Source organism: Cucurbita pepo, chromosome LG05 (assembly GCF_002806865.2).
Source record: "Cucurbita pepo subsp. pepo cultivar mu-cu-16 chromosome LG05, ASM280686v2, whole genome shotgun sequence".
NCBI lineage: Eukaryota > Viridiplantae > Streptophyta > Magnoliopsida > Cucurbitales > Cucurbitaceae > Cucurbita > Cucurbita pepo.
The window spans coordinates 8,926,686-8,954,534 of record NC_036642.1 but is presented as its reverse complement, the minus strand read 5'-3'; the positions used below and the strand labels follow the sequence as shown (position 1 = coordinate 8,954,534).

The following is a 27,849-nucleotide window of genomic DNA, read 5'->3' as shown; positions in this document are numbered from 1 at the left end:
AAAAAAAAAAAAAAAAAAAAAAAAAAAAAAAAAAAAACAATTACAGTCAAACCTGTCAACGCCATTTCATGAGAAAGGGTTGCGGTTGCTGGAACACACCGACGGAGCTCCGATCATGTCGATCCAGTGTACATATATAAATAATTTGAGTATTGATCGGGCAAGGTCTGGATGTACCAGCATTAGCCGTCCGGTCATCGGGGGGGAATTGAGGAACCTAGCTGTTTGATCTTGGATGGCTGACTCGTAAAAAATGTTAACGACTATGGAGGAGGAAAGGACGGAGGGTTCTAGATCAAGGAAAGAAGGAGAGGAAGAGAAACAGAAGAAAGCTGGGTGTGGTTTCGGAACCAATCATCGTCTCTTGCTCTATCGGAAGGCTGAAGCCGGGATTCGTGGTCGTAAAGTAAGGCTTGGTCTCTATATTCTTTCTGCATCTGGATGTTAGGGAGGCATTATTTAAGTAGATTTGGGAGGGCAATGCGTTCTTGAGTTACATTTAGGCTTGCGCCGTTCTTGTTTCCCCTTCGTAGTCGCGATTGCTCATATTCCCTTTTGACTGAAGAGAGATGTGTAAACCCCTTCCTAGCATTTGCGTTTTAAAAAATCTTGAAGGGAAGCTTGGAAGGGAAAGCCGAAAGAGGACAAATATCTGTTGGCGGTGGGTTTCAGCTGTTACATATGGTATCAGAGCTACACACCAAGTAGTGTTCCAGCCAGGACGCTGAGTCCCAAAAGGGGTGGACACCAGGCAGTGTGTAGAGAGGATGCTGGAGCCCGAAGGGGGTAGATTGTGAAATCCCACATCGGTTGGAGAGCGAATCGAATGTTGTTTACAAAGGTGTGAAATCCTCTCCCTAATAGAGGCATGTTTTCTTAAATTACAGAGATCAAAATTAACGAAAGCCAAAGGGACAATACCAAAATAGCATTTAAACCTTTAAAACTCAAAGACTCATACAAATTTCATACTATACTAATCGTCTCTGTTTGTTTGACAATATCCATTGATTTCTGTAATACATTTGGATTTTGTAATGAACTGAAGTTGCAGGAAATGAGGATTCGAATGTCTACTTCTACGACTACGAGTTCTATGATTCGACACGAGCTTAACATACTTGTGCGAACTAGCTACAGATTCTCTCTAAGGTAAAACCATTAGTTGGCAGTTTGTTGTCGATTGACCGGCACGTATGTGCCTCTGCAGGGCCACTGGTTTCCGGTCACCGGGGTTGCCTGCAACCATGGGGAGAATCTGTTGGCTTCCTTGGATGTTTATGGGAGGGTAATTGTATGAGATCAAAGATGAGCTAGAATTTAGAATGATATATATGTGGGAATAGATTTCTGAATAGCTCTGTTTGCTTCCTCTTATCAACTTCAGATCATCATTCAGTATGAAAATCGATTGACAAAGAGAAAACAAGAGTTTCTTATATATACTTCCATCCATTTTCTACCAGTAGTTGATGATATGAAAGTTCATGATGAGTTCAACTATGAGACAAACTCAGGCAAAGTTTTTATTCATATGTACCAAGTGATATAGGTTATCATTAACAAGCAGAAGAAAATGAAAACTCCTAACAAAATCTAAACCAGCCTACTGTATCTTCCAAGGACAAAAAAGCTTGAAATATGTTGATATGATATGCTTTCCTAGAAACTAAGTAAAATAAAGATTAAGTATTTGCATCCAATTCTACTCTACCTTGTTTGATATGTACTCAAGAGCCATAAATCTATCTAATTTACGTGTTCTATGTGGTTACCCGACGTTGACAGACAACTTCAGCAGATAGTTTTTTGCTTAGATTTGGACATGGATCGCCTCCGAAAATGCTTGTTGGTACGGTTGCCAGGCATCTCTGTCGACCAACACATAGCTGGAAAAGACGGTATAAATTAGGAACTTAGTATTGTATTTTGAAGTGTTGATCTTGTCGATTACAGATCAATCATCAAGACAATATTTGAAAAGGTTGGTTATATATTGGTGTAAATTCAGATACCTTTTGCAACACAGATCGTGAATTTGGAAAATGACAGGTTCCTTGCTGAAGATTTCCACAAGCTCCACTTGGAGTTCCAAAGCTGACAAATTTGATAGCTGAAATGAACTGCCTAGCTGCACAATGCAGGTTGATCTTAACCACATTCTGCTCATTCAATCCTCCATGGTTCTGATGAGTGTTTTTGATGACAGGGCGATACTCGGATGCCTCGGTACAAATGCTTGTAATTGATCTCTTTACAAGAGTGATCCCTGAAGGATTCCCGCCCATCTCCTCAAAAACCACAATTAAATTTCTTGATGGCATCAACCAAGATCGAGGAACGTGGTACCTAAATGATTAACGTATCAAATAAAATGCAGAATTTAGTGTTCGTCCTATGTCCAATGTTTAGCATCTGTAAATGGTAGATGTAAAGAACTTGCCATTGTTGAGTCGGGTGACCACACCCAGATTGGCATTTGTTTGGGCGGTATGTACCCGAGTAGCTGCAATCAGTGCAGTTTCCATTGGCATGGACAGTCCAGTATCTTCCAATATTCTTCCCGTTTATCCATACTTGACCCTTCTGCATACTACTCATGTCTAAAGCCAAAGGTTCGTCTCCTTCGGGCGCATTGAAATAAGCCTGCAAGTTGAAGCAAAATAGTGTCAACAATGGTTCTCGAATCTGAACGATGATGAGAGTTATAGACTCTGTAGAAGAATGAAGAATTCTAGTTCTTCAGAACCATTGCAGTCAAGCTTCAACCATGTACCTTATACCAAGTAAGCGGCTGTGTGTTTTCTTGTACCGATGAATCCCATACCCAATCAACTGCTGGAATAGAGCTTAGAGAACCCAAGTTCATGGCTTCTCCTTCCAGACCAACCTGTCAAACAGGAAAAACATAAGGAAACTAGTGGAGTGCATAGAAACACTGAGAAATGTGGTTGCATTTGCAGACCTTATATGACCATGTCTGTCTAGATAAGTCCATCGTTCCCTTGTCCAGCCCATGTATAGCAACTGGTCCAAGCACTCCCATTTCTCTCATCTCAAAATGAGGACCGTTGTTCTTCATCCACCAACAAGGAAAAGAACATCAAACAAAGATAAACAAGAGTTGTGGCAAACTTCATTTAGATTAAGATTTTTCATTTTCGTGAGATTAGAGCCCTAAGTATAACATTCTTAGCAACCATGAGACGAGAGTTGCATAAAGAAGATGGACTGTTTGTTTCAAGTCTGATTTCAGAATTCTGATCAGGTAATTTACTTGTAGGAATTGATTAGTGAACCATAGTTCATATGATCAGGGACTAGAAAACTAACTGGCAATCCAGCAGCCATGCTTAACAGAGAAACTCTGTTTACTCCAGCTTGCAACTGAATTCTTCCCGTGAACTTAAATTTACTGCTGTCATGGTTCCCGAAGCTCGATCCTGCGTTGAGGAAAGGTATTGCCTAATCAGAATCAGCTCGGCAGAAAGGCATACACAAAAGCATAGAAGTTGAGGTAAGAGATTCGATGATTCACCAGTTAGCTTTCCATTAATGAATACATGCATGCCATGACCAGTTGATCCCGCAACGAGAGTAGGAAGCCTCCCTCCACGCAGGAAGGATTCGTTTGAATCTACCTTGACACTGGAAAAATCCAGGTAATAAATATGTTTTCATTATGTAATCGTTCTCTATGTTATATATATAATCTAAGCACCATTTTTACCTGGTTGTATACCAAAGATAGTCGGTGGTGTCTCTAGTGATGTTTAGTTGCTCCAAAAGACCACCATATGACATCAATGGACCATCTTCAATCGAAGATATGTCTTCATTAAAAGTCTCCCACGAAAACGGTTCAACATTCGTCGGTGAAAATGACATCTGGTTTATTTGAACTTCAACCTGGAGCATGAAGAATTAGGATTTGCCTTGGTATGTACAATTAGATTGCATTACTGATTTGGAAGATAATCTGAGTGACATAAACCAAGGCATCAAGGTGCAATATAACCTTTAAGAAAGATATGAAAAAAATGAAGTACGCATATTATGCTTCTTAAGCCATGAGTTTGTTCCTTTACATTTCTCATGTTTAGATTTACATGCTAGGGTCATTTAAGTAGTCTTGACCAAGCTATCTTGTGGAGTGATTCGAATCATGAGTTCAGAAACAAATTTTCTCTACTCTTGATCTTGATCATCGAAGTAATTCGTTCATTTTTTGAGTTCTTGGATAATTTAGATCTAATTTTCTTATTCTTCAACAAGATTATTAGATCAAATCCCAAAGGTTTCATAATACCAAGTGAATAAAACATGTTGGCTTCCCTTGAACGATAAGGAGGAGGCTGTTAAACTATGACTTCGTTTTACTTACTTGGGCAGTATTATATATGACACTCTTGCAACCAGGAAGAATACTAATCGACCAGGGTGGAAGAATGTAATTTCTGCCATTGAATGTCACCCTTGCAGATGAAGTCCAATGATAGTTCGATAGAAAAGCGGCGCAATCTCCTGAGCTAGAAGTGAATACCTTTGCCTGAAACATGTCAAGATTCAGTCAATCGCATTACATAGATGAACTTGTTCATCTAGACCAACAATCTAAGCATAGAGAAAGACAGCAAAACCTTTTGATAAGTTCCCAAGGTCATGTTAGAAGGTTCACCGGTAAGCAAAGCCTTTTCACATAACTTAACGGCGTCATGGAGTCGTTTTAAGTGCCCGAACTTCGGTTGCCTGATCAAACCTATAATACAATCAAGGTGAATAACATCTCTACATTTTAGGAGGATGGAAAATTTCAGAAGATAACGTTTGTATGTTGCTCACCATATTCATCGATGGGAGCATCATAGTCATAGCTAGTAGTAATGAAAGGACCCCCAGCAGTTCTTCCAAAGTTAGTTCCACCATGAAACTGGAAGGATTGTAGAACACATAGAGAATTTTTTAATATGTAACGAATCAGAGCGACGACATGTGAGAACTCTATTGTAGTCCTAGACTATTGGTAGACAGAGACATATAGACAAGATAACTGAGCCATTCAGCAAAGAGACTTTAAGGCTAACCATATAATAATTGACGAAGGAGCCTCCTTTTTGGATGAACCTTGCAACTGCAAATGCCAAGTCTTCAACTGGGCGTTGATGAATTGGGCCACCAAACGTTGTAAACCTATATACAAAAGTAATGCAAAAACAAATAAACAAATAAATTTGGAGGCTGTTATGAAAATTTTGATACTTTCTAAACTAGAAAATAGTATGTTCTTATGAAAGTTGAAAAAAATGACCAGAAACCAATTGAAAATTTGTATGTGTTTGTGTTTGTAGTTGTCTTTAGTGTTCTTTCTTTGTTTGTTCTTACACATAATTGCTCATATATAATGTAGAGCATATGTAGCCATTAAATTGAAAGTACGGTTAAGTCTATTGTAAAAAGTACCATTAAAATTTAACAAATTTTTTTAGATATATGTAAATTGATTCATTGATGAAGGACCACTTATTTTTAAGACTAAATTGTTACGTAATAAACGATTTTGTTTACGATGAAATTTAATGACTAAATGGTTATAAACTAGAGCTCAAAGATTGTTATTTTTACGAAAATTTAAGGATGGAGTGTCGATTTTTAACCTAAAATCAAGTAACTTACCAAGCAGTCCATGCCTCAGTCCAAAAAGTGGGCTTGTAAGGCTTGTTTGGTGAGAAATAGTCACAATAGAATCCGTTGCATGTGTTTATCTTGACAAAATATTAAGAAACAATATGAACATCCCAAGCATGAGAAGAAATGAAATCAATATGGAAATATTTACAGAATGAAATTCTAACCATTGGATCAGGAGCATCATCTTCCTTGCACATCACCCAAGGCACCCCTGTATCTGTTTCCACTGCCATTTTTGCAGCCCAATTCATGTAAGCTGAGCCAGCAGCTCCAAACTCCTTGCCTTCTGTTTCATACTCATTCTCTATCTGCAAAAAGGTTCTTTCAAGCCCACAAAAATAACTAACCAAACCCCGTTTGAATCTTTAGAACTCGATGATACCGTCATACAACCTATAGAACCTATTTTGTTCAAGTTTAGTAGGGATTTCGTGTAACTTAAGCCTACCATTAATAGATATTGTTCATTTTAACCCGTTACGTATCGCTGTCAGTGACAGTCTTACGGTTTTGAAATGCATCTATTAGTGAGAAGTTTCACACCCTTATGAGAAATGTTTTAACTCTCTTATATGGAATGTTTTCATCTCTAACCAATATGAGATCTCACATTTCGTGTTCAAAATGAACGAAAAAAATTTACCTGAGAAAGAATGATGGGACCTCCTTGTGACTGGAAAAGCTTTTCGTCCTTCATCATTTGGACTATTTTTTGGGTGAATTTTGCCATTGCTAACTGCAGCGTTCAGTAATAAATAAGCCCAATTTAATTTCAATTTTTTTTCTCAATTTTTTTTGTAATTTGTTTCTAAATACTTTTAAGATGCTAATTTTAAAAAAGAGATTTTATTAGAATTTTAAAAAATTATTGTTCCAAGGACTAATAATAATAATAAAATGTTGAATTTTCGTTTAATATACCAAAATTAATTCATTAAAAAAAATTATCTTCACTTTTTATCGATTCAACAATTATTTTCAAAGAGTAATTCCTTTTTATAGAATTCAGTGCTCCAAACCCATAGGAAATAATAAATAATTTGAATGTTCACTCAAACCTTGAATGGTTCATTGTCTGTTCTAAAGCTAATTCCAGGCACGAACTTCAACCAAACAGGAAATCCCCTGAAAAACAAATCGATTTCACAGAAAAAGAAAAAAAAAAACGTAAAAACAAATATTCATGAATGAATTTATAAGTTTATCCATTACCCGAAGTTCCATTCTCCACAAATGTAAGGCCCAATCCGAAGATGAACATAGAGCCCTGCCTTCTGCACCAATCTGACGAACTTAACCAAATCGTTCCTCCCCTGAAAATCATACTGAAAAACAGCCGAAAATCAAGCCGCCATTAAAGCCAGAAACACGAAGAAGATTCAAAATCCAGAGAATTACCGTTCCAGGAGAAGGTTCATGGAGGTTCCAGAACACGTAAGTATCAACAACATCCAATCCTCCATCCTTGGCCTTCTCAATCAAGCCTTTCCACATCTGCATTTTTCAAAAATCAAATCCAAAAGTGAAACAGAATCGGAAGAAATCGTAAGAGAAATTAGGGAAAAATCGAAAGAAACAAACGTCAGGCAGGCTTCTCGGGTAATGAATGGAGCCGGAAAACAGAATCCGCCGCTCGCCATTGATGAGCAGAGCCTTGCCGTCGTACGTCACATTGTTGCAGTTCGATAACTGAATGTACAGACACCAAACGAAGAAGACGACGACGACGACGCACTTCATTGTGTTTGACGAATGGAAGTTAGAGAGAGAAAGGAAGAGAGATAAAGAGCGAGGAAGTTAGAGTGGAGTGGAAAGAGCAATTATGCTGGAGTTCGTTGCTGTTTATAAATAATTATTTTAACCAATTTTAATAAATTATAAAAAATATATATATATATATATATATTTTATATAATTCTGATTATAAGTTAATATATTTTTAGTTAATCGAGATCTTTTAGTTAATATATTTTTTATTATTGTTGGCTATATTTTTATGAATATTGGTAAATTAGTTCGAAAATATTTGGAATAATAATAATAATAAATATAGAGAATTTATGGGGTGAGAAGAAGTCATGTGATTGGCTCGTTATTTTCTCTCTCATAGTTAATTTATTTTTATATATATATTTAATTATTTTGAGATGTAATTTAGATTTTGTTTTATTTTACTTAATGCAATTTCAAATATTTAAAATTAGTTATGTGCTTTTTGTAAGGCTTAATAATATATGGGGTCACTCGGTTGTACATAGTTTCTATTAATTGCTGTAAGGTCACTCGTGCCCAAACGATGTGAGTTTGCATGCGAAGTCACTCGTTCTGTGTATATGATGTGATTCTATTAGGGACGTGTCCTAATGACGGTAAAGTCACTCCACAGACATGAGATGATTCTATTAGGGTCATGCCCTAATAATATGAGTTTGTATGTTAGGTTACCCTTGTATGTATGCAATATGAGATCCTCGGCGTCACTCCCTTACTACTGAGGTTCCTGGTCAGCTTAGAGAAGCTAGATAATGTGAATCCAAATATTCAAATATTCAGATAAGTTCATTCTTGCTACTATTTATGTTTTGGGCGATTCCTAACTTTGTATGGTTTATGGCAATGGCACAACAGAGTTCGAAACGTTCAAGGCTACAATCAACTAGAGACACATGAAAAGGGTTTGAGACGACAGGTCGTTACTGTTATTATCAAAGAAATTCGTTTTCAATGGATTTCGCGCCCACTAGAATTTGCTACAATTGTAAAGCACTTCTATATATACACACTAGGATGTTTGCTTCTTAGCTTTTCATGTTACGTTCTAGGAGCTTGCTTTGTCAAGTTTAAGGACGTAGTTGGGTCGTTCTTTGTCTATAAACCTACCGGTTGAATCATATAGACCGCCTTTTCTAGCTTTCTATTTAAGAAAGCATTACCCATAGAGATATTCATGGGTCGGGATGTAGACAGGCAATATTATGTTTAGGGAGAAATCTCTCTCCACTTCCTTCCTCATTTCTTATTTATACGAAGATTTTTCATCCAATTCCGAAGTTTTCGTAGTTTAAATAGACATCTCTAATTATTATGTTACAAATTTGATGAGATTAAAATTTTATGGTAAAAATTGATGTAACTAAAAAATTACAAATTTTAATTTATTAAAATGCTAAGCTTGTCACTTTCGAAGTCCTACTAATTGGGCCCAAGCCCAAAATTGAATCTAGAAGGCCCATAAGGCCTCGTAAACTAAAAATTATAATTAGAAAACCGTGATGTGCTTATTAATGAATTAATATTTTTTTAAATTTATAATCTATTTTGGAAAAATGCATTGAAAATTAAACAAAATACTTTTAATTATGAAGTTAAATATCATTATATATTTAAATAAAAGGTTTAGTTTTTTTTTATCCATTTCGATTTTAAAATAATTTATTTTTATTCTTATCATTATTATTATTTAATTATATCCTACGTTTAGGGTTATGGATGAGATTTGGAGCCTACCCAAGAGTCGTGTCAAGCGAGCAACCGATCAATCCCGAGTGAGATATATGTACACGTTGAGCTAAGTTTCAGCACTCCTCTCCCTTACAAATGGGAACTACAAGGTCAAGGTCGAGAGTTTGACTTGGTATCACACCCTTTCCAAAAGAACAGTATATGACACTCTACTTTCACACCCTTTTGGATAAGCGTTTTCTTTTCATTTATTATTAATTTAAATTTTCAATTTGGATAATTGACATAAATTAAAAATGAATAAATAAATATGGATTTTAAAAATCTTCATCACGCTCTTAAAAATTATTAATTTAAAATTTAAATTTCCCACGTGGCAGTTTAACTTGTTCAGTTCGCCGTGCAGATGAAGCAAGAAAAAAAAAACAACCCAAAGAAGGTGGGGCCCACGGTCGTGATAGTGGGGCCCATAGTTGACGTCATTTAAAAAGCAGCTTTTTTATTATTATTATTATTTTTTATTTTTTATTTTTTTAGATTGGGAGTGGGTTTTTGATGCCCCCATGATATCTAATCCATAGGCTCGTGGACCCCACGGCCCACTATATAATCAAATTATTCCTTTATTTATAAATCCAAAAAATAAAAAATAAATTGCAATATATACCCAGTCCTTAATCACGACCGTCCACGTGGCGCAACAACCATATTTCTATTTATTTTATTAATTTATTATTGTTTTTAATCTTTTTTAGGAACTTAAATTTCAATTATGAAAAATGAATAAATTGGGTCAGGTAATGATTTAATAACATAGGTTACTGTGACAGACGACCAAGGGCTTTCCACGTGGCGAGAAATTATTTGCTGTTGAGTTTTGTGAAAGAGACCCGCGGCACAGTTGTTTGAAAAAAATGCTTGGTAAAGGTAAAATTGGGAACAGTTCATCCTGGTCGGATTTAATTACTTTTTTACTATTAAAAAAATACTGTTCTGAATTACCTTTGTACTGAACTGAATAATTAATTTTTAACCTAAATAAATGCTGAAATTAATACCTCCAATTATTTTTTAGGATTTATAATTAATTAAAACTTCGATTCTTCACAATCTAAAGTCATATGACAAAATATTATTTTTTAAGATTTGAGTTATATTTATTAATAATAACCTTAATTTTTTTAAAAAAATAGCCTAAAAAATATAGTTACGGTAATTTTGAATGGAAATTATTACTAGGTCATTTAAAAAATACTCTTAAAAGTTCACTATGTTTGAAAAATATCAATGAAATTTTAAAAGTAACATTAACACTCTATACCTTTATAAAAAAAATTCACAAAAATTCTTATCGTCAATATATGGACAAAAAATGTTTGTCGACACTTTATAGATTATCTCCAAACTTTTTAATGTTACGATGTAACACTAAACGTAGGTGTGCAAATTTTAAAAGTGTTTTTGAAGTTTTTAAATAAAATTTAAAAATATTAATGAAACTTTTGAAAGGTTCCTATTTTAGGAACAGTTATTTTATAAAAAAAAAATAATAATAATAAAATAATAATAAAAATTAAAAGTTTAAAGGTGTTATAATTGTGGATGATGAAAGTCCAATTTCAGCTATTTTAGAGAATGATCATGAGTTTATAATCAATAAATACTACCTCCATTGGATTGATGCTTTTTCGGAAGCCCAGAGTATACCCATGAGAGTCTAACTTGATCAATAGAATCCTCAGAGGCGAGCCTCCCGCCTCAAAAGCATAGTAAAAATGACTAAAACTCAAAAAGAAAAAAGGAGTCGAGCCTCAATTGAAGAGAGTTTATGGAATGGAATACTATCTCCATTGAATTGAAACTTTTTAGTAAGCCCATAACAAACTCATTACTGTGTGAAAATGTTGCCTTTTACAACTACAAGGCTGACATACTTAACTAACCAAAGCGGACAATATCTCTTACTAGTGGACTTTGGCTAAGTTCGAGTTCGTATTTTTTTTTAGATAAATTGTTAAATTACAATTATCTTTAATTCTCTTATAAAAAGAATTAGAAAAAAAAAAATATATATATATATATATATATATATATTATTTATTGATTAAAAAAAAAAAAAGGAGTGAGAGGGAATGATAAAAGGAAAGGAGGGATCATCAAAGTACACAAATCAACCCAAAGTGTCCGATCAGAACGATTCGCTGTTTCATGTCAGACTAATAAAATAAAAAAGCGAATCTTAGTAATATTTTTTTATTATTATTCTTTTTTTTATATAATTTAATCCACAATACTATAATTACGTACAAACTTATTTCCTCCACGCGCTTTCTTCGCGACTGACTTCCACCATCCAATCACAGCCCTCTATTTCATATCTAAGGCTTGGATTATTTTTTCTTTTTTCTTTTTTTTTTCGCGAATCCCTACGTTACGTTACTGTGTCTGTCAAAGGTTCTGTTCTGGTACCTGAGAACGGCAGCTGCACGGGCAGCGGCTCTGCTCTGCCCCCTTACTCTGTTCGCTGCCCCGAGCAGCTTTCTTCATATTCCCTTTTTGCCCTTCCATTTACCTCTTTATTACCACTGTCTTTGCGTGTTCATTGGCTGATAATTAGGACGTTTCTGACATTTTGCATTTACAGTTTCCTCAGTTCTCTTTTTCCCTTCAAAGTTATTTAAAATTTTCAATTTATTTTTTGTGATTTTATTTTAATTTCAACTTCAATTTATTGGAACATATATATATATATATATATATATATATATATATATATATATATATATATATATATATATATATTTTTTTTTTTTGGTCTAAACTTATTAATTTGTATAAAAAAAAATTTAAAAATAGATTATTATCTAATCGGGTAAATTCAATAATAGACACCTATTGGTATTCACGAAAGAGGATACTGTGTGTTTTGGTCATGATATTTGAATAGGACGAATTGGTGTTGTGGTTGCTTTTGATTCGGTTTGCAGATTGATTTTTTAGGGTCGGGTCAACCCGACCAACCAAAAATAAGATTACTACTCAACCCAACTCTACCCTATTCTAAAAAAAATTAAGAATATTTAACGTTTGTAACCGACGTTAATGATGCGTTTGTAACTTGTAAATGTTTGATATTTAAATTTTATGAGATTTTAGTTATTAATATAACATGTACTGCAAATAAGTATAATTTTTTTAATGATTAAAAAAACAACTCGATAAGCTGCCTAACCAAAAAATAGAGAGCTCGATGGGAACGGTGGAAGTCAAACCCACCATCCCTCATTGCAAAAGGGTGACCCCTCCTCTCCATGAAGGGACCCCCTCCCTTGAAAGGACTATCAAAGAAAGATTTGAAAGAGGCTCTTCAAACAAAGTTGCATTCCTTTGAAGAAAAAGATTGTAAAAACCCTCTTTTGCAAAAGTTGCCTTCTTTAGTTGATAACGAATGGCTAACTACAAACACTACGAGATCGATCGGACACGTTCTTTCCTTTTTTGAAAAGAGATAAAAGAAGAAAAAGAGACCAAGTTGAGGACAATCTGTCCAATGAGGAAACGTCATACCAGCAATAATTTAGTTGAAAGTTTCACGAACCATAACGTTGGATCATCTCATTTTAAGTAGTGATTGGTACATGAGTAATCAAATTTAATTAAGTAAAGATCCGTTGGGAACGAATTGTCTGGGCTTCCCTACATCTGATCAACTCATACCTCTCAATCATGTCACCCGGATCTCATTCGATAGATCCAACTCGTTTTTAGGGTATCTCGAAGAGTTCGTCTCCTACTTCCTTTGCTCCACTGGCACGTAAGAAAAAGAATTAGATCTCGAAAGAAATACGGGTCGGTGGGCTATACATGTTATTGAAGGGGAGCGTTTAAGCAACATGAAAACCGTAACAACTATTGTCTACTTTGACCCATTATGTATGACCTTCAGCCTCATGGTTTTAAAATGTGTCTATTAGGGAGAGGTTTCCAGACCCTTATAAGAAATGCTTCGTTCCCCTCTCCAACCAATATAACATCCTCATTGGTACATCGTCTGGTGTCTGGCTCTAAGACCATTTGTAACAACCCAACCAACTGTTAGTAAATGTTGCTCGCTTTGACTCGTTACGTAGTACCATTAGCCTCACGGTTTTAAGACACATCTACTAAGGAAAATGAATATTTTGTTCCCCTCTCCGAACCACGTGGGATCTCACAAAAACAGACAAAAAGAAACAACTCAATGCATGACAGACTATACAACGAGATATGTTAGAGTCGTTAGGTATATAGATTTTGAATCCCGACTCAAATCTTAGGCGGGGTGATACATCATTGAATTAGTTGTTAATTAAGCCATGAAAGTTGTTGTTTTTTTGGTTAGTTTAATGAAACAATCATGACGTGGATTTGTCTTAGAACAAAATCAAAGGATAATGTTGTGTTGTGTTGGGCAAAATGGCCTAATCCACCAAATGTTTGTTTAAACTTTAAAATTTAAATGGTGATTTCATTAACTAACCACTCTCTTATCTTAATTAATCAAAGTTTTGCCTTTTGCTTTTCTTAATTATTCATCCTAATCAATAATTAACATTTAAATTATTTAATTAAAGTTAATCAAATGATAATGGGAAAATCTTGTAAATTATATTATCAAATAACTATATTTTAATTTAACTATATTTTAATTTAATTTGAAATCAATATTTTTTTTTTATTCAAATATTTCATTTGATAATTATTTAATTTTTTTTTTAAAAATTAATTTATAGAATAATATTTAAAGGTGGGTCCATTTTGGCATAGGATGCAATTCTTTGTTGCCATGCAGCTTTGTTCCACTACCCAAAAGAAGAAAGGATTTTATTTTATTAAAAGATGGGAAAATAATTTACATTTTTCATTATAACATAAGGTAGGTAATATCATATTATATATATATATTTTTTGAAAAATGCACGAAACGATCTTATATTATAAAAATTATAACATTTTTACGTTCGAGTAAAATAGAGGTACATGAATGAAATGAAACCACATTCACGTGAGAATTATGGTTAAGAATTTTTTTTAAAAAAATTGAGCACATTTCTTTTTGAGGGCTCGTGTTTGGCTTGAAGCAATCCTATGTTTACTGACATTCTGAGAATTTTCCTATGAAACATGTCAGTAAAGACAAAACATGTTAAAAAAATTCGGGTTGGTATGTGGGAAAATAAGTAACGTGATCATGTTGTAAGAGATACAAAAAAATGTCGGATCATCAAATATATTTTTAGCCTTCAAATTAATATTGAGATAATAACAACAAAATATTTAAAATAAAGATAATAACAAATATTTCATAAATTTATAATGAAACCAAGGGGAACTAATTGAGGGTAAATTTAGCAATTTTTACCAAATGAGTGAAAAAAAATTAGGCGGAATTATAGTAAAATTTAAATAAATTTTATTTAAATTTAATTCTTTTATGATACATGTGAGATGTTTTGGTTATATTCTTGCAAAATTTGTTATTTTTATAATTGAATATAATATCATTATTATTATTTTTTTTAAAATTTAATAACTAAAATTTCGTAAAAATTAAATATTAAATATTTACAAATCACAAACATCGTGTTGTTACGTACGTTAAAGACTCTTAATTTTTTAAAAGCGGGGTAGAGTTGAGTTCTGTTGTAACCTTATTTTCAGATTAGTCCGGTTGACTCGACAAAAAAAAAAAAAAAATTCAACCCAACCCAAATAAAAAAAAAAGGGTCTAACCTTTATAATTTGGGTTTGGTAGCTCGAGTTGGTTCGGATTATTAGGTCATATAAACACCTATAGTTACTCGAGCGTTGTATATAAATAGAAACGTAGATCCATAAAATAAAATAATAAATTAAGCGTTAATTTAGTTCAATAAATATAAATGATAGCATAATAATTAACATAGTACTTAATTAATTGATTTCATCTCGTTAATTAATATAACAAAAAGAAACAATTACTATTATTACACACAATTAATGTAAACCAACCACTATTTCATTAAGGACTAAATTCTCTAACTATATTTACCATTATCAAAATCAATTAAAAAAAACGTTAGTTTCGAGTGGCGAATAACAGGTAAGAACACGTTTTTGGGAGGGAAACAATAGCTGAAAACCGCTACCAATACGTGAGGAATCTTTCTGGGCTCATAGCTGATCAACCGTTTACAAGACAATAACTTACTAAAATGATGATCAATAATCATCCGAGAGGATGACCGAGTATCCTATTTAAACTGTTATGAATGAATATTAGACTTTCAATCCCACTTCGGTTTGTTTCTCATTTTTAACGTTTAGAAATATTATATTCGCACTTAATTTAATTTAATAAGACAATAAAAGGAATAAAAGGAAGAGATATTTTAGAAAATAAACCCACCCACTAATTATTATTATTTTTTTTCTTAATGGTTAAAAAAAAGAAAAAAAAAAAAGGAAATATTTGAGGGGTAGAAATATAAATAGATTAAAAAGTAGGACCACAAATGCAAAAGCAGAATAGTTGGAAGAAAATGACAAATAGAGTGATACGAGCACCAAACCAACGATTGCTTGGAACCAATTAAAATTTTTCCGTCTTAAAAAAATAAAAAAATAAAATGAATAAACAAACAAATAAATAAATAAATAATATATGGAGCAGTAAAAAACCAGAGCCTCCATGCTCGTGGGATGAGAGAGAAAGAAAGGGAAGGGTAGAGAGAGAAAGGGTTTTTTGGGGTTTAAGAAGAAGAAGAAGAAGAAGAAGAAGAAGAAGAAGAAGAAGAAGAAGAAGCCATGGGTCCGTCCACGAACTGGTAGTTAGGGATTAAGCTTCTTAACCAAACGCGGCGTTATCGGCCAAGAAGAGGATGCAGAAGACGAAGAAGAAACAGCGGGGGATTTGAATTTGTTGAAGCAGAGGAGCAAAGAAAAGCAATCAACAGCCACAAAAAGAGAGGGCTCTTTTTTGGGGGATGGAGAAAAGGGAATTAAAGTCATCATTTAGAGAGAGAAATCAAGAAAAAAATCGGTGTTACTCTCACGTGGGAATTGATGCAAATTATAGATAAGAATCGTATGGTTTTAAATTTTTAGATCGTCTTCAAAATCGAAGTCCATACACTTCTCTCTCTCTCTCTCTCTCTCTGTGTCTCGCTTTTCTTCTGTTGATTCTTCTGGATTTTCCCCCTCCTGTTCTTTCTTTAAGATCCATTGATGTTCTTGTGTTCTTCTTTCTGGTGTTTGGAATTTTTCCATGAAAAGTAAGATTTGGTGTTTTGTTGGTGTTTGGGATTTACTTGGGATTCAGATTTTATGCTCCGCCGATCGGGTGCCGTTTTCGAGCTTTTTTGTTCCCTTCCACGGCGGCAACCGTCGCGGATTTCTGGGTATTTATATTATCTTAATCTATACTTTTCTTTCTTTATTCATCTATGAACTTAAAATATTCTATTCTTAGTCTCTCTCAATATGCTTACTACACTCTGCTTGAGTAATTAGTTCTGCATGCAGGTTATGAGTAGCTCTATGTTGTTTCTTTGTTTGTTTTCGTTTTTTTCTTGTGATTGTTCTTGTGGGATTCGGGAAATTTTTTGCGAAGGACTGTGGAATTAAGAACCCTAGAAATTTTCGATTGGTTGAGTTTTGTTTTTTTGTTGTTTGTTGGTATTCAAGTGAGGTTTGATTCATTGATGGCTGAAAATTGTGTTAGGTGACTACACTACGAAGTTCTGAATTGAGAGGGGAAATCTATGGCTACTTACTATTCTAGTTCGAGTAATGGAAGGGATGCTACTCCTATCCTCTACTCGAGAGGAGCTTTGATCGGTTCGTATGAAGACTCGTCGATTCTTCCCCGGAATATGATGATGCATAATTCTGGGATGTACATGGATTCATGTCCTTCACAGGGAGACAATGGTTGTGGTCAGATAACGTCGGTTGGAGCAGCGGGAACGAGCCAACAACAGCAGGAGTTTTTGTCGAATCTCGGTGGTTCGGAGATTGCTGAGCATGATTTCAATACATGGAGAGGAGAGGGAAGGAGTGAAATGGTCGGTGCGAGCTCGATGCGTGGCCCGACCAATGTTCTTCATGGTGGGCAGAATTTGCAGGGTCAGGGGTTATCCCTTACTCTTAGTACACAAATTCCATCTGGAATTCAAATGCCATCAATTCCTTATAGGAATTCGGATATGGGTTTAGCTTCGTTCTTGAGTCCGAATCCGACTAGTTCAGGCGACGATGGCTGCAGAAATGGCAGCTCTAGAGACGAGCAGTTGGCAAAGGGCGAATTATCTCAATACAGTATGTCTACGATTGCACGAACGATGCCGAACTCGAAGTACCTTAAGGCAGCACAACAACTCCTTGATGAAGCTGTTAATGTCAGGAAAGCTTTGAAGCGACCTAATAATGAGAGAAACCAGAGCTCACATGAGCATGAAACTAGAAGTGGAAAGAATGGTGATGCAGGAACCAAAAACGATGGTTCGATGCTCACTGCAAGCGGAGCGTCTTCAAACCCTCAAGAAACTGGAAGCAATTCAACTTGTGAGCTCTCTCATGCTGAAAAGCAAGATTTGCAGAACAAGTTGACAAAGCTTTTATACATGTTGGATGAGGTAATATACTCTCTTATATTCTCTAGATTAGATGAACACATTCGATTCGGTTTTCCGTTGAAATGGTTTGTGACACCGACTTGTTCCGAAGTACGAGCTCAAGGTGAACTCTTGATCTTGTTTTGTAGGTTGATAGAAGGTACAATCAGTATTACCATCAGATGCAGATTGTGGTATCATCGTTTGATGTTATAGCAGGATGTGGGGCGTCTAAGCCATATACTGCACTTGCACTCCAGACTATATCTCGTCATTTTCGGTGCTTGCGGGATGCAATAGCTGGTCAAGTTCGAGCTACCCGTAAAAGCCTGGGAGAGCATGAGAACTCTGGAAATGACAAAGGAGTTGGAATCACCCGTCTCCGGTACGTCGACCAGCAGTTAAGGCAACAAAGGGCTCTTCAGCAGCTTGGTATGATACAGCAGCATGCATGGAGGCCTCAAAGAGGGTTGCCTGAGAACTCTGTTTCGATTCTTCGTGCTTGGCTGTTCGAGCATTTCCTTCATCCGTAAGTCTCGAACATTAGTATTTCGTTTTATGTTCTCTCTGTCGAACCGAAATTAAACCTAGTACTACATTTGCAGGTATCCAAAGGACTCTGATAAGATCATGTTGGCAAGGCAAACAGGATTGACTAGAAGTCAGGTAAAAACTCCACAACTGGGGAAGTAGAAACAGGGCACTAGAAAGATTTTGGATAATATTTTGAATCAATTTGTTTGTTATGTTGGAAAAGACCAAACCTTCTATGTCTGAAAAGATGTGTCTGCTGCAAGTAGGTACATGTCGTGGAGGCTGCCGATTTAGCTCCAAATCGTCTTCACATTTTATTTCTCCACCATGTCTATATCTACCTCGAGTTTTGTTGTACTGACATGTGTACCGATATTAAATTTGATGTCGTCGATGGGCTTGTGCAGGTCTCTAATTGGTTTATCAATGCACGCGTTCGTCTTTGGAAACCTATGGTAGAGGAAATGTACAAGGAAGAGGCAGGCAGTGCAGAAATGGACTCTATATCATCATCTGAAAATGTTGGCAAGGGAACAAAAGGAGATAACAGGACCTTTGAGGATAATAAGGAGGAGGATCTGCAACAAAGTACAAGTTCAACAGCCACCGAAAGATGTAGCGCTGGAGACATTATCGACTTAAAATCCGATCAAGCCTCTAATCTTGGAAATTCAGGTTCCACCAGACTAGCTAGTTTCCAAAATGGTGCTCACATCGAAGCTCAAAACGAGCTGGTAAAGTCGAGGGAGGAGCTAAGGCCTAATGTAAATAACTCTAATTTCTTTCCTGATGCAATTGTCCAGTCTCAGGCAGGAAGTGACAGGTTTATGGCTGCCGCTGCTGCCTATCACATGTCTGAACTGGGAAGGTTTGGGGCGGTTAGCGGGGTATCGCTTACACTGGGCTTGCAGCATTGTGAGGGTGGTGGCATACCTATGCCCACTGGGACACATCATGGTTTTGCAGCCATGAGAGGAGACGAAATGTACAATGCTGCAGCGTCTTCTCTCGGGGACACAGGCCATTTTGAATGCGTAAACGCTGGTAATCCGCAACCGAGGTTCGGCCCTTCTCATCTTTACCATGATTTTGTTGTGTAAAAGTGCAACTGTACAAGATTGCTGGTCTGCATCATATACTAGATGATATATATGTACCACTGAAGGAGCAAAGGAACATGGATTTTTCTGCATTAGAACATAGGCTGTTCCTTGTAGCATTTCCTTGCTTGCAGATAAAAAGAATGATTTGTGTCCTCCATATATGATATATGGAAAGCAGCAAAAAACATATTTGTTATATATATCATGTGTAGTCGATTGGAAGGTTAGCCATATTTTGTCTGTCTGCATATGATTCAGTCACTGCCAAACTTTGGTTTCCACAGGAAATATCATCATTTGAATAAATGTTTTAAGTGATTTTGAATTTAAACCCTCTATTACATATCTTTTTAAATCTCCAATTTTTATGCTTTTTTGTCTATTTTATTGTAATCTACGTGTTTTTACAAGTGTACTAGTGGAATCAAGAAAGTATCAATTAGTCATTTTGAGCATAGCTCAATCGATAAAAACATTATATTTTCGACCAAGATTTGAATCTCGATAAACGGACTAAAATGTGTATGCTTCAAACCGACTCGATTCAGTTGGTTCAATCCGGTTTTTCAGTTTTAACAAACCTCCATTACTCGAATAACTAAGGAAGTAATCAACATAAGTAGACAACTTCGGCTAATATTCTACAGATTATAATGGGTATAGAGCTTTACCTTTGAGTCCTTCAAATTGGAAGTCCCGCATTCAGTTCACAAGTGCTTTCATTCTTATTAGCTCCCCAAGTGTAACCTGTAGCTCCATGATTCAAACTTATAAAGATAGGTAGCATAAAAGGCAAGCCGTAACTGGAATTAACAGTATCAAGATTTTGTTACCAAAAAACCTAGACCAGTGGGATCTATAGGAGGAGTTGGTTGAGGTTCCAAACTCCGTTTGCCGTGAACAATATTCAGGCACGGCGGTGGTCATGCTATACAAGTCAATAAAGAAAGCCAACTAACACCACCATGGCTATCTGCCCATGCTCTTTACAAAAACAAGAAAAAGGATCAAAATGGTCTGATGAAGGGCTTTGATCAGACAATTATTATGCAGGGTCTACCTGAAAATAGTAAAGAACACAATGTGTCAGGAGATTCTAGAAGTAAAGTAGCTCAACTGAGAAGATATAGCGTACGGACCTTCTGTACAGAACTCTGACATCTTGATTTAGAAGTGGGGTTTCTAGAAAATTATCGCCACAATCTTTCACGTCAACAGTCGTCACTTCAAAGTCATGATAGCCACAATACTCGTTCCACTCGAACCACATCTTAGCAATCAGTTCCTTCTTGAAGCAAGCGCTATGATCCCCCTCTTCAGGAGAGTCAGCAGCCACCAATCTATAAGCAAAGACTTTCTTAGTTTGGCCAGGACGGAAAGCACGACCAATTGCTTGGCGGGTCACTGATGGATTCAGATGAACATCCAAAATAATGATACGTGATGCCCCTACTAGAGATATGCCTTCCCCACAGGCCTTAATGGAACCAAAGAAGACTCGAGCATCGGGCGAGTTGTTGAAGCGTTCCATCGACCATTCCCGATGCTCAGAAGTTGTTTCACCAGATATCATGAAGGTTTCTTTTCCTGGACTCCAACCTTTCTTCTGCACAACCAATCTCTCCATGAATTTCAAAGGGAGCAGGTATTGGCTGAAAACCAGCAGCTTCTCCCCGGTAGTGGCACACAAATTCAGCATATTAAGAAAGAATTTTGCCTTCACTCCATCTTTAACGTCCAGCTTATCAATGACTTCATCTATTTTGTCATCCGTTACAACAGCATTCACAGAGAAAACATTCAACTTTGGGTGTAAATAAACAGCACTGCCGGCAGAGCTTATTTTGAACTTCCTATTAAACTTTTTAACCTTTTCTCCTTCATGCTTCTGTTTAGAGGTGAGATTCAACACCACGGTAAAGTCGACCAATCCAGGGAGCTCATCGAGAAAATCCCCTTTATAGTAATGCAAAATCTTGCTGGTCATTTCACGTAAATCATGGATGACACTCACTTTCCTCCTGAAATCTTTATCCTTTTGAAGTGTATGTTCCACCAAATCATAAAAAGCAGAATCAACACCTGCTTTGAACTGCTTCCTCACACCAGGTATATCCACTCTTGACATGATGCGCTTGATGATAGGTCGAGAAGTTTCGGATCTCATGAACTTCGGTCGAACAAGATTCACTATATTGAATACCTCTTTAACATGGTTCTGATAAAGGGTTCCTGAAAGAACCACTTTTCGTGGAGTTCTGACTTTGGCAAGAGCTTGCAAAATATCAGTGTTCTCATTTCTTGGAGTATGCCCCTCATCTAGAATAAGAATGGTAGGAACCTTGAGCAATATATTTTGACATGCAGTTGATGATGAACTGGTTTCAACCTCACAGACGATTGTGGAAAATTGTTTGTATCCTAAGAACAGAATACTCTTGTGCTCGACCCACTGATTCAGTACTGTCAGCTGTTGAGCCCTATTATCTGCTTTAACAGAATAGAAATCATAGAGTGGAATGTCTTCCACTTGCCAAATCTGAAACTCTTTTTTCCATGTAGCCAAGATTCCTTTGGGAAGCACAACCAATGGTCTGGCCTGTGGATACTTGGCTAAAAAACTTTGCATAAAACTGATTATCATAAAGGTTTTTCCAGATCCAGGAGCGTGAGCCAAAATGCAGCCTCCAGGATTGTCAGTTACCAAGTTGCTTATAAGGAAATTGAAACCTTCCATTTGATGAGGCTTCATTTGCTTCATATGCCTAGGGTGTGCAGAAATTTCAGTTACAGTCAAATCATCTTCTGAAATTTTAACTTCAACGTCACCTGAATCTTTGTTACGAGATTCAGACATGTATGTTCTTGTGCTCTTCTTACCCTGGAAAAGAAATATGAATCATTGCAAGATTAAGTTCACAGAAGATGATAGAGCTGATAACAAATGTAGATCAGGAACTATTCAGGATTTTTCAAAATTATATCACTCGACATGACATAGCTAGTAATGTCGATCCAAATTCACAAACAACCTACTATCACTTGACATGACAGTGACATTTAATAAGGATCCTATAATTAGTGAAAAACTAACAAAACAATCTACTATTCGATTCAAATAAGCTTAAGGAATCAGACAAGTTTAAAATTTAATATTACAGCCAAAAAAAACAAAGAAAAACCAGGTCTAGCTTTTGTTCGTAGAGTGGAAAATGTAGTTGTGACTTCTTTTTCCAACGCATGAATTGTTCGCACTTATTATCCGAGTATAAACTTGATAAAAGCTTCATTCAAGTATGTATCTATCGCATCCTCAGATGTTACATTTGAGATTCAAAATCAACATATACCAATGCTACATTCAGAGGGCCACAACAAAGACTGCTACCCACGGGCTTATAGACCACAATTTAAATCATTCTGCCCCACTTTGGCACGTATATGTTCATATAACAAGGGCAAGGAAACATGGTTTTCACACAATTGAGATGCCATGTTGCAAACCTGCTAATGTTAATAAAAATATCACCCTCAACAGAGATCCTTGAATTACAATCCTATCTCAAGTACATCAGCGAGCTAAAGCCACTTACCTGTTTAACTTTACATGTAAGCACACTAATATGCAATAAGCTACATAATTCGGCAACAGAGACACAAACCTTGTTGTACTGAAACTCAAAAATGGTCTCAATTCCTCTGTCAATAACCCCACAAATGCGACAAACATAACCAAGATCCTCCTTCAAGAGAAAAGAATGATCACAGTCCGTAGTATCATCTGTAGTTTGTTGATTAGATGATGAATCTACAGCGACATCCAAGTCCTAGAAGAAGTTAGAATTGCAAGAATTATAAGTTTTACAAAAACAAGTTAAGTTGTTGAAAAGGGCAATGACAATAAAGGAGTAAAATTCTACTTTAACACAACATGCACAAAGTAAAATTCTACTTCAACACAACATGCACAAAACTAGGATTTTTCTTTAAACAAGTAAAAAAAATCACTAATATTTGATAAGCTACAGCAATATTCAATATAGCTGCACTCATTGTCTTAGAAACTAAGGGTATATAATTAGGAATTAATACATTGCAGATTAAAAACCAGAACTGAAGGAAACTGCAGGCACAGAGACCTATATATATAACAACAATACCTTGGAACATTCCAATGCCATTTTCATATCGTTCCAAATATCTTCAAGACCATCTTCTTCACTGTTAGCCTGTTCGCTGACCTCATCCTCTTCTACACCGACGTAAACACCTCTGTCTTTCTTACTTATAGTTTCACTTTCACCAATAGGAGTTGCTTCCTCCCCATTTGAAGCCCGGCGTCCCTAACAAGAGAAATCCATCCTTAGAACATACATAAATTATCTTCAACTCTAAACTTCAATAATATAATTTCATAAGGCACTACTTTTAGACACTGATCAATAGGAGTAATCAATGAACAATATTGAGATTATAAAATGCTGTAGAAATTTCCATCATGCTATCTGTTTTCATTCCACATTCAGAATTAGTTCTACAACACGTACCAAGAGCCTGAATTAACTAAATTTTTCATTGGTTATGAGGTGAAATTTCCGTGGAAGATGTTCGGATTGGTATTCATCCTTTAAGATTTTATTTCATAAAAAAATTTACGTATTCAGATTGAAGTGCTCTCAATTGCCTCTTTCATTTCTGATCCACACAAAATTGGCATTTTCTTCTGGAAGAATTTCGGTAATATGGATTAGGAATTGTTTCATGCTCTGCCAAAAGAAAGAGAGAAAAAGGAAAACACAAACAAACAACAACAATATGGAATTAGGTATGATGTCCTCAATGCCTATTCTCCAAACTTTTTGGAGTAGAGAGGTAGCCAACTTATTTCATCTTTTGCTAATCTGCATTGTAGATGGAGTTCATCCTCGTAATTGCCTATCATTTCATAAGTTCTTAAGAATGTATAGACCTCTTAACAATTTGGTTGTATCAATTTTTTTTCAAATTAAATATTCTTGTTCTATTAAAAAAGAAAAAAATTGAAGCTACTACATAGATGTTGTGTGAGATCCCACATCGATTGGGGAGGAGAACAAAGCATTCTTTATAAGGGTGTGGAAACCTCTCCTTAGCAAACACGTTTTTTACCATGAGGGGAAGCCCGAAAGGGAAAGCTTGAAGAGGACAATATCTACTAGCGGTGGGTTTGGATCGTTACATGTTGGCTATTTATTTTTAACGGTGGATGTGTCACAATATTCAATTTCATATATATGTTTAAATTTACAGTTACATAGATGTCTAGAAAGCTTACCACTACCACTTTGTCCTTGAAGAGACTTTGTCCAGGTGGTCTAGGCAGAACAACCTCTTGAAAAGGATGTATACGCCTCGGAACATAGCTTTCTTCCTCATCAGAATCAATTATTACAATAGGCAATCGTGATTTCTCAACATCGTTGTCACGAACGTCAATGGCAGAATCATCCTCCAAATCAATGAGATTATTATGAACCAATTGGGAAGCTTGATGATTCATTGCCTCTGTGCACTCTTTACTTCTCCCCAGACCAAATAACACACTCGACAGCGTAGGATACTTGGCAATGTAAGGACTTAGAATTTGCATCTTACACGAAACAAGGACTTCAATCTCTTTAGTGACACTTCCAAACTGACCACAATCCAAGCTATCGATCAAATTATTAATGGCGAACGGATCAGAGTAATCAATTACTTTCGCCGAGTTCTTCATTTTGTTTTGTCTCGGTATGTCATCTTTTTGGGCAGAAATGGTGGCAGTGCCAGGGAAATCTTTTCCATCAGTAGATAATTTTAGTCTCTTACGTCTCTCGTAAAACAGTCCTGACCACAACGGATCGCACATTATCAGTATCTAACAGTAGCAATTCAACGAACTTAACAGAATAGGAACAAACATCCTTCCATGGTCAGATATTCAGGCTTAGCAAACAAAAACTAAATTCAAGTGTTCTTCATTAGAAAACAATAGAAAACTAAATTCAACAATACTGCACCAGGAGAAAGGAAAAGGAAAATATTAGACGAAAAAGGCTATAATGAAAGAAAATAAGATCAGTATCAAATAAAGCTATAACTTGAAGTGTGATGTCCCACATTGGTTGGGAAGAGAACAAACCACCATTTATAAGGGTGTGGAAACCTTCCCCTAGCAGACGCGTTTTAAAGCCTTGAGGGAAGCCCGAAAGGGAAAACCCAAAGAAGACAATATCTGCTAGTGGTGGGCCTGGGTCGTTACATGAAGTGTGGAGTATATAAATCAAAAGTTCCTAAACAATATATCCGATATTCATTACAAAGCACATTAAATCAACAAAACAAAGACTATTTTTCCACAGATAATTCTAGTTTAAACAACAAATGCCTAACATAATCTTCCACATGATTTTAAAACGAAGAATGAAATAAATTACAAAACAAAGGTGCTTCAATCTCTTGAAACCAACAAAGTATGCCCAATTATTTTGTTTGTTCGAAGAACCTTACCGTACATTCTGATACAGCAACAGTATCAGATAATACTCAACAATTCTTCACACTTCACACACATATATCCCTTCTCTAACGTCCTGGGTTCATCAACAAACAATTTCCACCGATACCATTGCCAAACAAGTCATATTCACACAAGAACAGCACAACCCCTGCAATAAAAATCGACGTAAAGAACATGCAACATTGCGCTAGACATAACCAAGAGATTAGAAATAACCAGAACACTAAAAGAATCAGCATCGTGAAGAACATTCCGGATAAACACAACCCACATGGGAAACCAAAAAAAGAAACCCCCATTTGTGGAAGAGGAAAGGGTACCATTTGGAGTGGCGGAGATATTATGGGAGAAGTCGATGGTCGCATCCATGGTACGTTCAAGTATTGCAAACACTGAGCATTTCCACAAACACACAGAAGCAAAGATTACATTACAGAAAGAAATATAAAACAACCGAACAGAATCCGCCGAGTAAGTGCATACAACAACAACTGACCTCGAGGAAAACGGAGGCTAACAAATTTGATCAATCCGAGCAGAAGAAGAAACTGAGAACAGAGTTAGAAAACCCCGATTTCAACGATTTAGGGTCCGATTGAAAGCGGAATCAACTCACATTTTGATTCAACTCGATGAGGAGCTTTCTCGTTGAACTTGACAATGGAGACAGAGAGAGAGAGAGAATCAAAGCATGCGTGAGATGAAGGAAATGGGAGAACGAAGGGCCTGCTCCGCTCTGCTGCTCGGACTGAGGGCGTTTCCGACTGTACCAAAACGGCGGCGTTTCCGCGGTGACGAGGGAGAATACGATATTGTGAACCAATCAAAATTCAAGAAGATTGCGACGGATCAAGTACACGTGGCTTGCCGAGTCAGTCCTTATTACGTCAGCTTTCTGACTCAGACGACACGCCAGCAGAGATTAACATTTAATTTTTTTTTTCTTTGGTTAAATAATTGCAAATTTGGAATTTTCAACGTTGGGTATAAATGTTTTCTTAATATAATATATCATTTATAATTTATTTTAAATATGATATAATATATTTAAATATCTAATGTATAATAATATATATTTTATTATATTTGGATATCATAAAATATTTAAATATATATTCCACTCAAATCTCATTTAAATTTTTTTTAAAATATTTCAAATTAATTTTTTTTCTCATTTATATTTAATATATAAAATATTTATGTAAACAATTCAACCCGTCTTTTAAGGGTTACTCTCCACTAGTAATGAGATCTAAAGTTGTATTCTTATGCATTGTAGAACCAGTTGTGTCTATAAATATAATCAGACAAGTCAATCATTTACAAGCGGTTCGTAATTACAAATGGGTCGAGCTTATTTTACCCGTGTAATTATTGTTGGATGATGAAAGTCCCACATCAGCTAATTTAGAGAATGATCATCGGTTTATAATCAAAGAATACTCTCTCCATTCATGTGAGGCCTTTTGGGGGAAGCCCAAAGCAAAGCCACGAAAGCTTATAGTCGAAGTAGACAATATTATACAATTTTGGAGAGTCATGTTCATCTGACATGGTATCGTACCAATAAATTGGTAAATTCTCAAATGTCGAACAAAGGACTCCAAAAGAGGAGATTAAGAGGATACCTACTAATTTAGGGACAATATTTACTAGCGGTGGGCTTAAGGACTCCAAAAGAAAAAAGGAGTTGAGCCTCGATTATTTACTAGCGGTGGGCTTAAGGACTCCAAAAGAAAAAAGGAGTTGAGCCTCGATTAAGAGGATACCTACTAATTTAGGGAATGATCATGGTCATGGGACAATATTTACTAACGGTGGGCTTAAGACACCTAAGGAGTGAAAAACTGGCCCGGTCATGGGACAATATTTACTAACGGTGGGCTTAAGA

The 27,849-nt window shown here is 35.8% G+C and overlaps 2 protein-coding genes, 2 long non-coding RNA genes and 1 pseudogene across 6 annotated transcripts; 3 read left to right on the top strand and 2 right to left on the bottom strand.

The window, feature by feature from the left end:
* The first annotated feature begins 755 nt into the window (after nt 1–755).
* Nucleotides 756–2,398, top strand: LOC111796069. The gene is made up of 4 exons (XR_002815279.1): nt 756–841; nt 1,049–1,984; nt 2,053–2,144; nt 2,210–2,398. It is a non-coding gene; the product is annotated as an uncharacterized LOC111796069 (long non-coding RNA).
* On the bottom strand, nt 1,597–7,474 carry LOC111796067 (annotated as a pseudogene).
* LOC111796070 lies at nt 3,071–4,071 on the top strand. 2 transcript variants are annotated; one of them, XR_002815282.1, is made up of 4 exons: nt 3,071–3,268; nt 3,381–3,517; nt 3,581–3,662; nt 3,748–4,071. It is a non-coding gene; the product is annotated as an uncharacterized LOC111796070 (long non-coding RNA). The 2 variants fall into 2 exon arrangements; XR_002815281.1 differs by lacking the exons at nt 3,071–3,268; nt 3,381–3,517 and having other exon boundaries at nt 3,572–3,662.
* Nucleotides 7,475–15,891: 8,417 nt separating the features above from the next.
* Nucleotides 15,892–19,653, top strand: LOC111796068 (BEL1-like homeodomain protein 7). The gene is made up of 6 exons (XM_023678755.1): nt 15,892–16,255; nt 16,490–16,568; nt 16,892–17,804; nt 17,933–18,312; nt 18,389–18,449; nt 18,725–19,653. The coding sequence occupies exons 3-6, from the start codon at nt 16,932–16,934 to the stop codon at nt 19,415–19,417; spliced, it is 2,007 nt and encodes a 668-aa protein (XP_023534523.1). The 5' UTR covers nt 15,892–16,255; nt 16,490–16,568; nt 16,892–16,931; the 3' UTR covers nt 19,418–19,653.
* A 552-nt stretch (nt 19,654–20,205) lies between these two features.
* On the bottom strand, nt 20,206–26,743 carry LOC111794644 (protein CHROMATIN REMODELING 35-like). 2 transcript variants are annotated; one of them, XM_023676734.1, is made up of 8 exons: nt 26,442–26,743; nt 26,279–26,350; nt 25,949–26,106; nt 24,735–25,285; nt 23,581–23,763; nt 23,083–23,247; nt 20,560–22,301; nt 20,206–20,480 (listed from the first exon to the last, which is right to left on the bottom strand). In XM_023676734.1, exons 3-8 carry the CDS (start codon nt 25,953–25,955, stop codon nt 20,477–20,479), a joined length of 2,652 nt encoding a protein of 883 aa, XP_023532502.1. In that variant the 5' UTR covers nt 25,956–26,106; nt 26,279–26,350; nt 26,442–26,743; the 3' UTR covers nt 20,206–20,476. The 2 variants fall into 2 exon arrangements, with proteins under 2 accessions (XP_023532502.1, XP_023532501.1); XM_023676733.1 differs by having other exon boundaries at nt 26,455–26,743.
* Between the last annotated feature and the right edge of the window lie 1,106 nt (nt 26,744–27,849).

What these genes read in the sequence shown, in the direction of transcription:
- LOC111796068 (XM_023678755.1), top strand. Translation starts at nt 16,932, where the DNA reads ATGGCTACTTACTATTCTAGTTCGAGTAATGGAAGGGATGCTACTCCT. An exon ending in TTCGAGCATTTCCTTCATCC is followed by an intron (nt 18,313 to 18,388) that starts GTAAGTCTCGAA and finishes CTACATTTGCAG; the next exon opens with GTATCCAAAGGACTCTGATA. An exon ending in CAGGATTGACTAGAAGTCAG is followed by an intron (nt 18,450 to 18,724) that starts GTAAAAACTCCA and finishes GGGCTTGTGCAG; the next exon opens with GTCTCTAATTGGTTTATCAA.
- LOC111794644 (XM_023676734.1), bottom strand. An exon ending in TCAAGGACAAAGTGGTAGTG is followed by an intron (nt 23,764 to 24,734) that starts GTAAGCTTTCTA and finishes TTCTCTTGTTAG; the next exon opens with GGACGCCGGGCTTCAAATGG. An exon ending in TTGAGTTTCAGTACAACAAG is followed by an intron (nt 22,302 to 23,082) that starts GTTTGTGTCTCT and finishes TTTCTTTTCCAG; the next exon opens with GGTAAGAAGAGCACAAGAAC.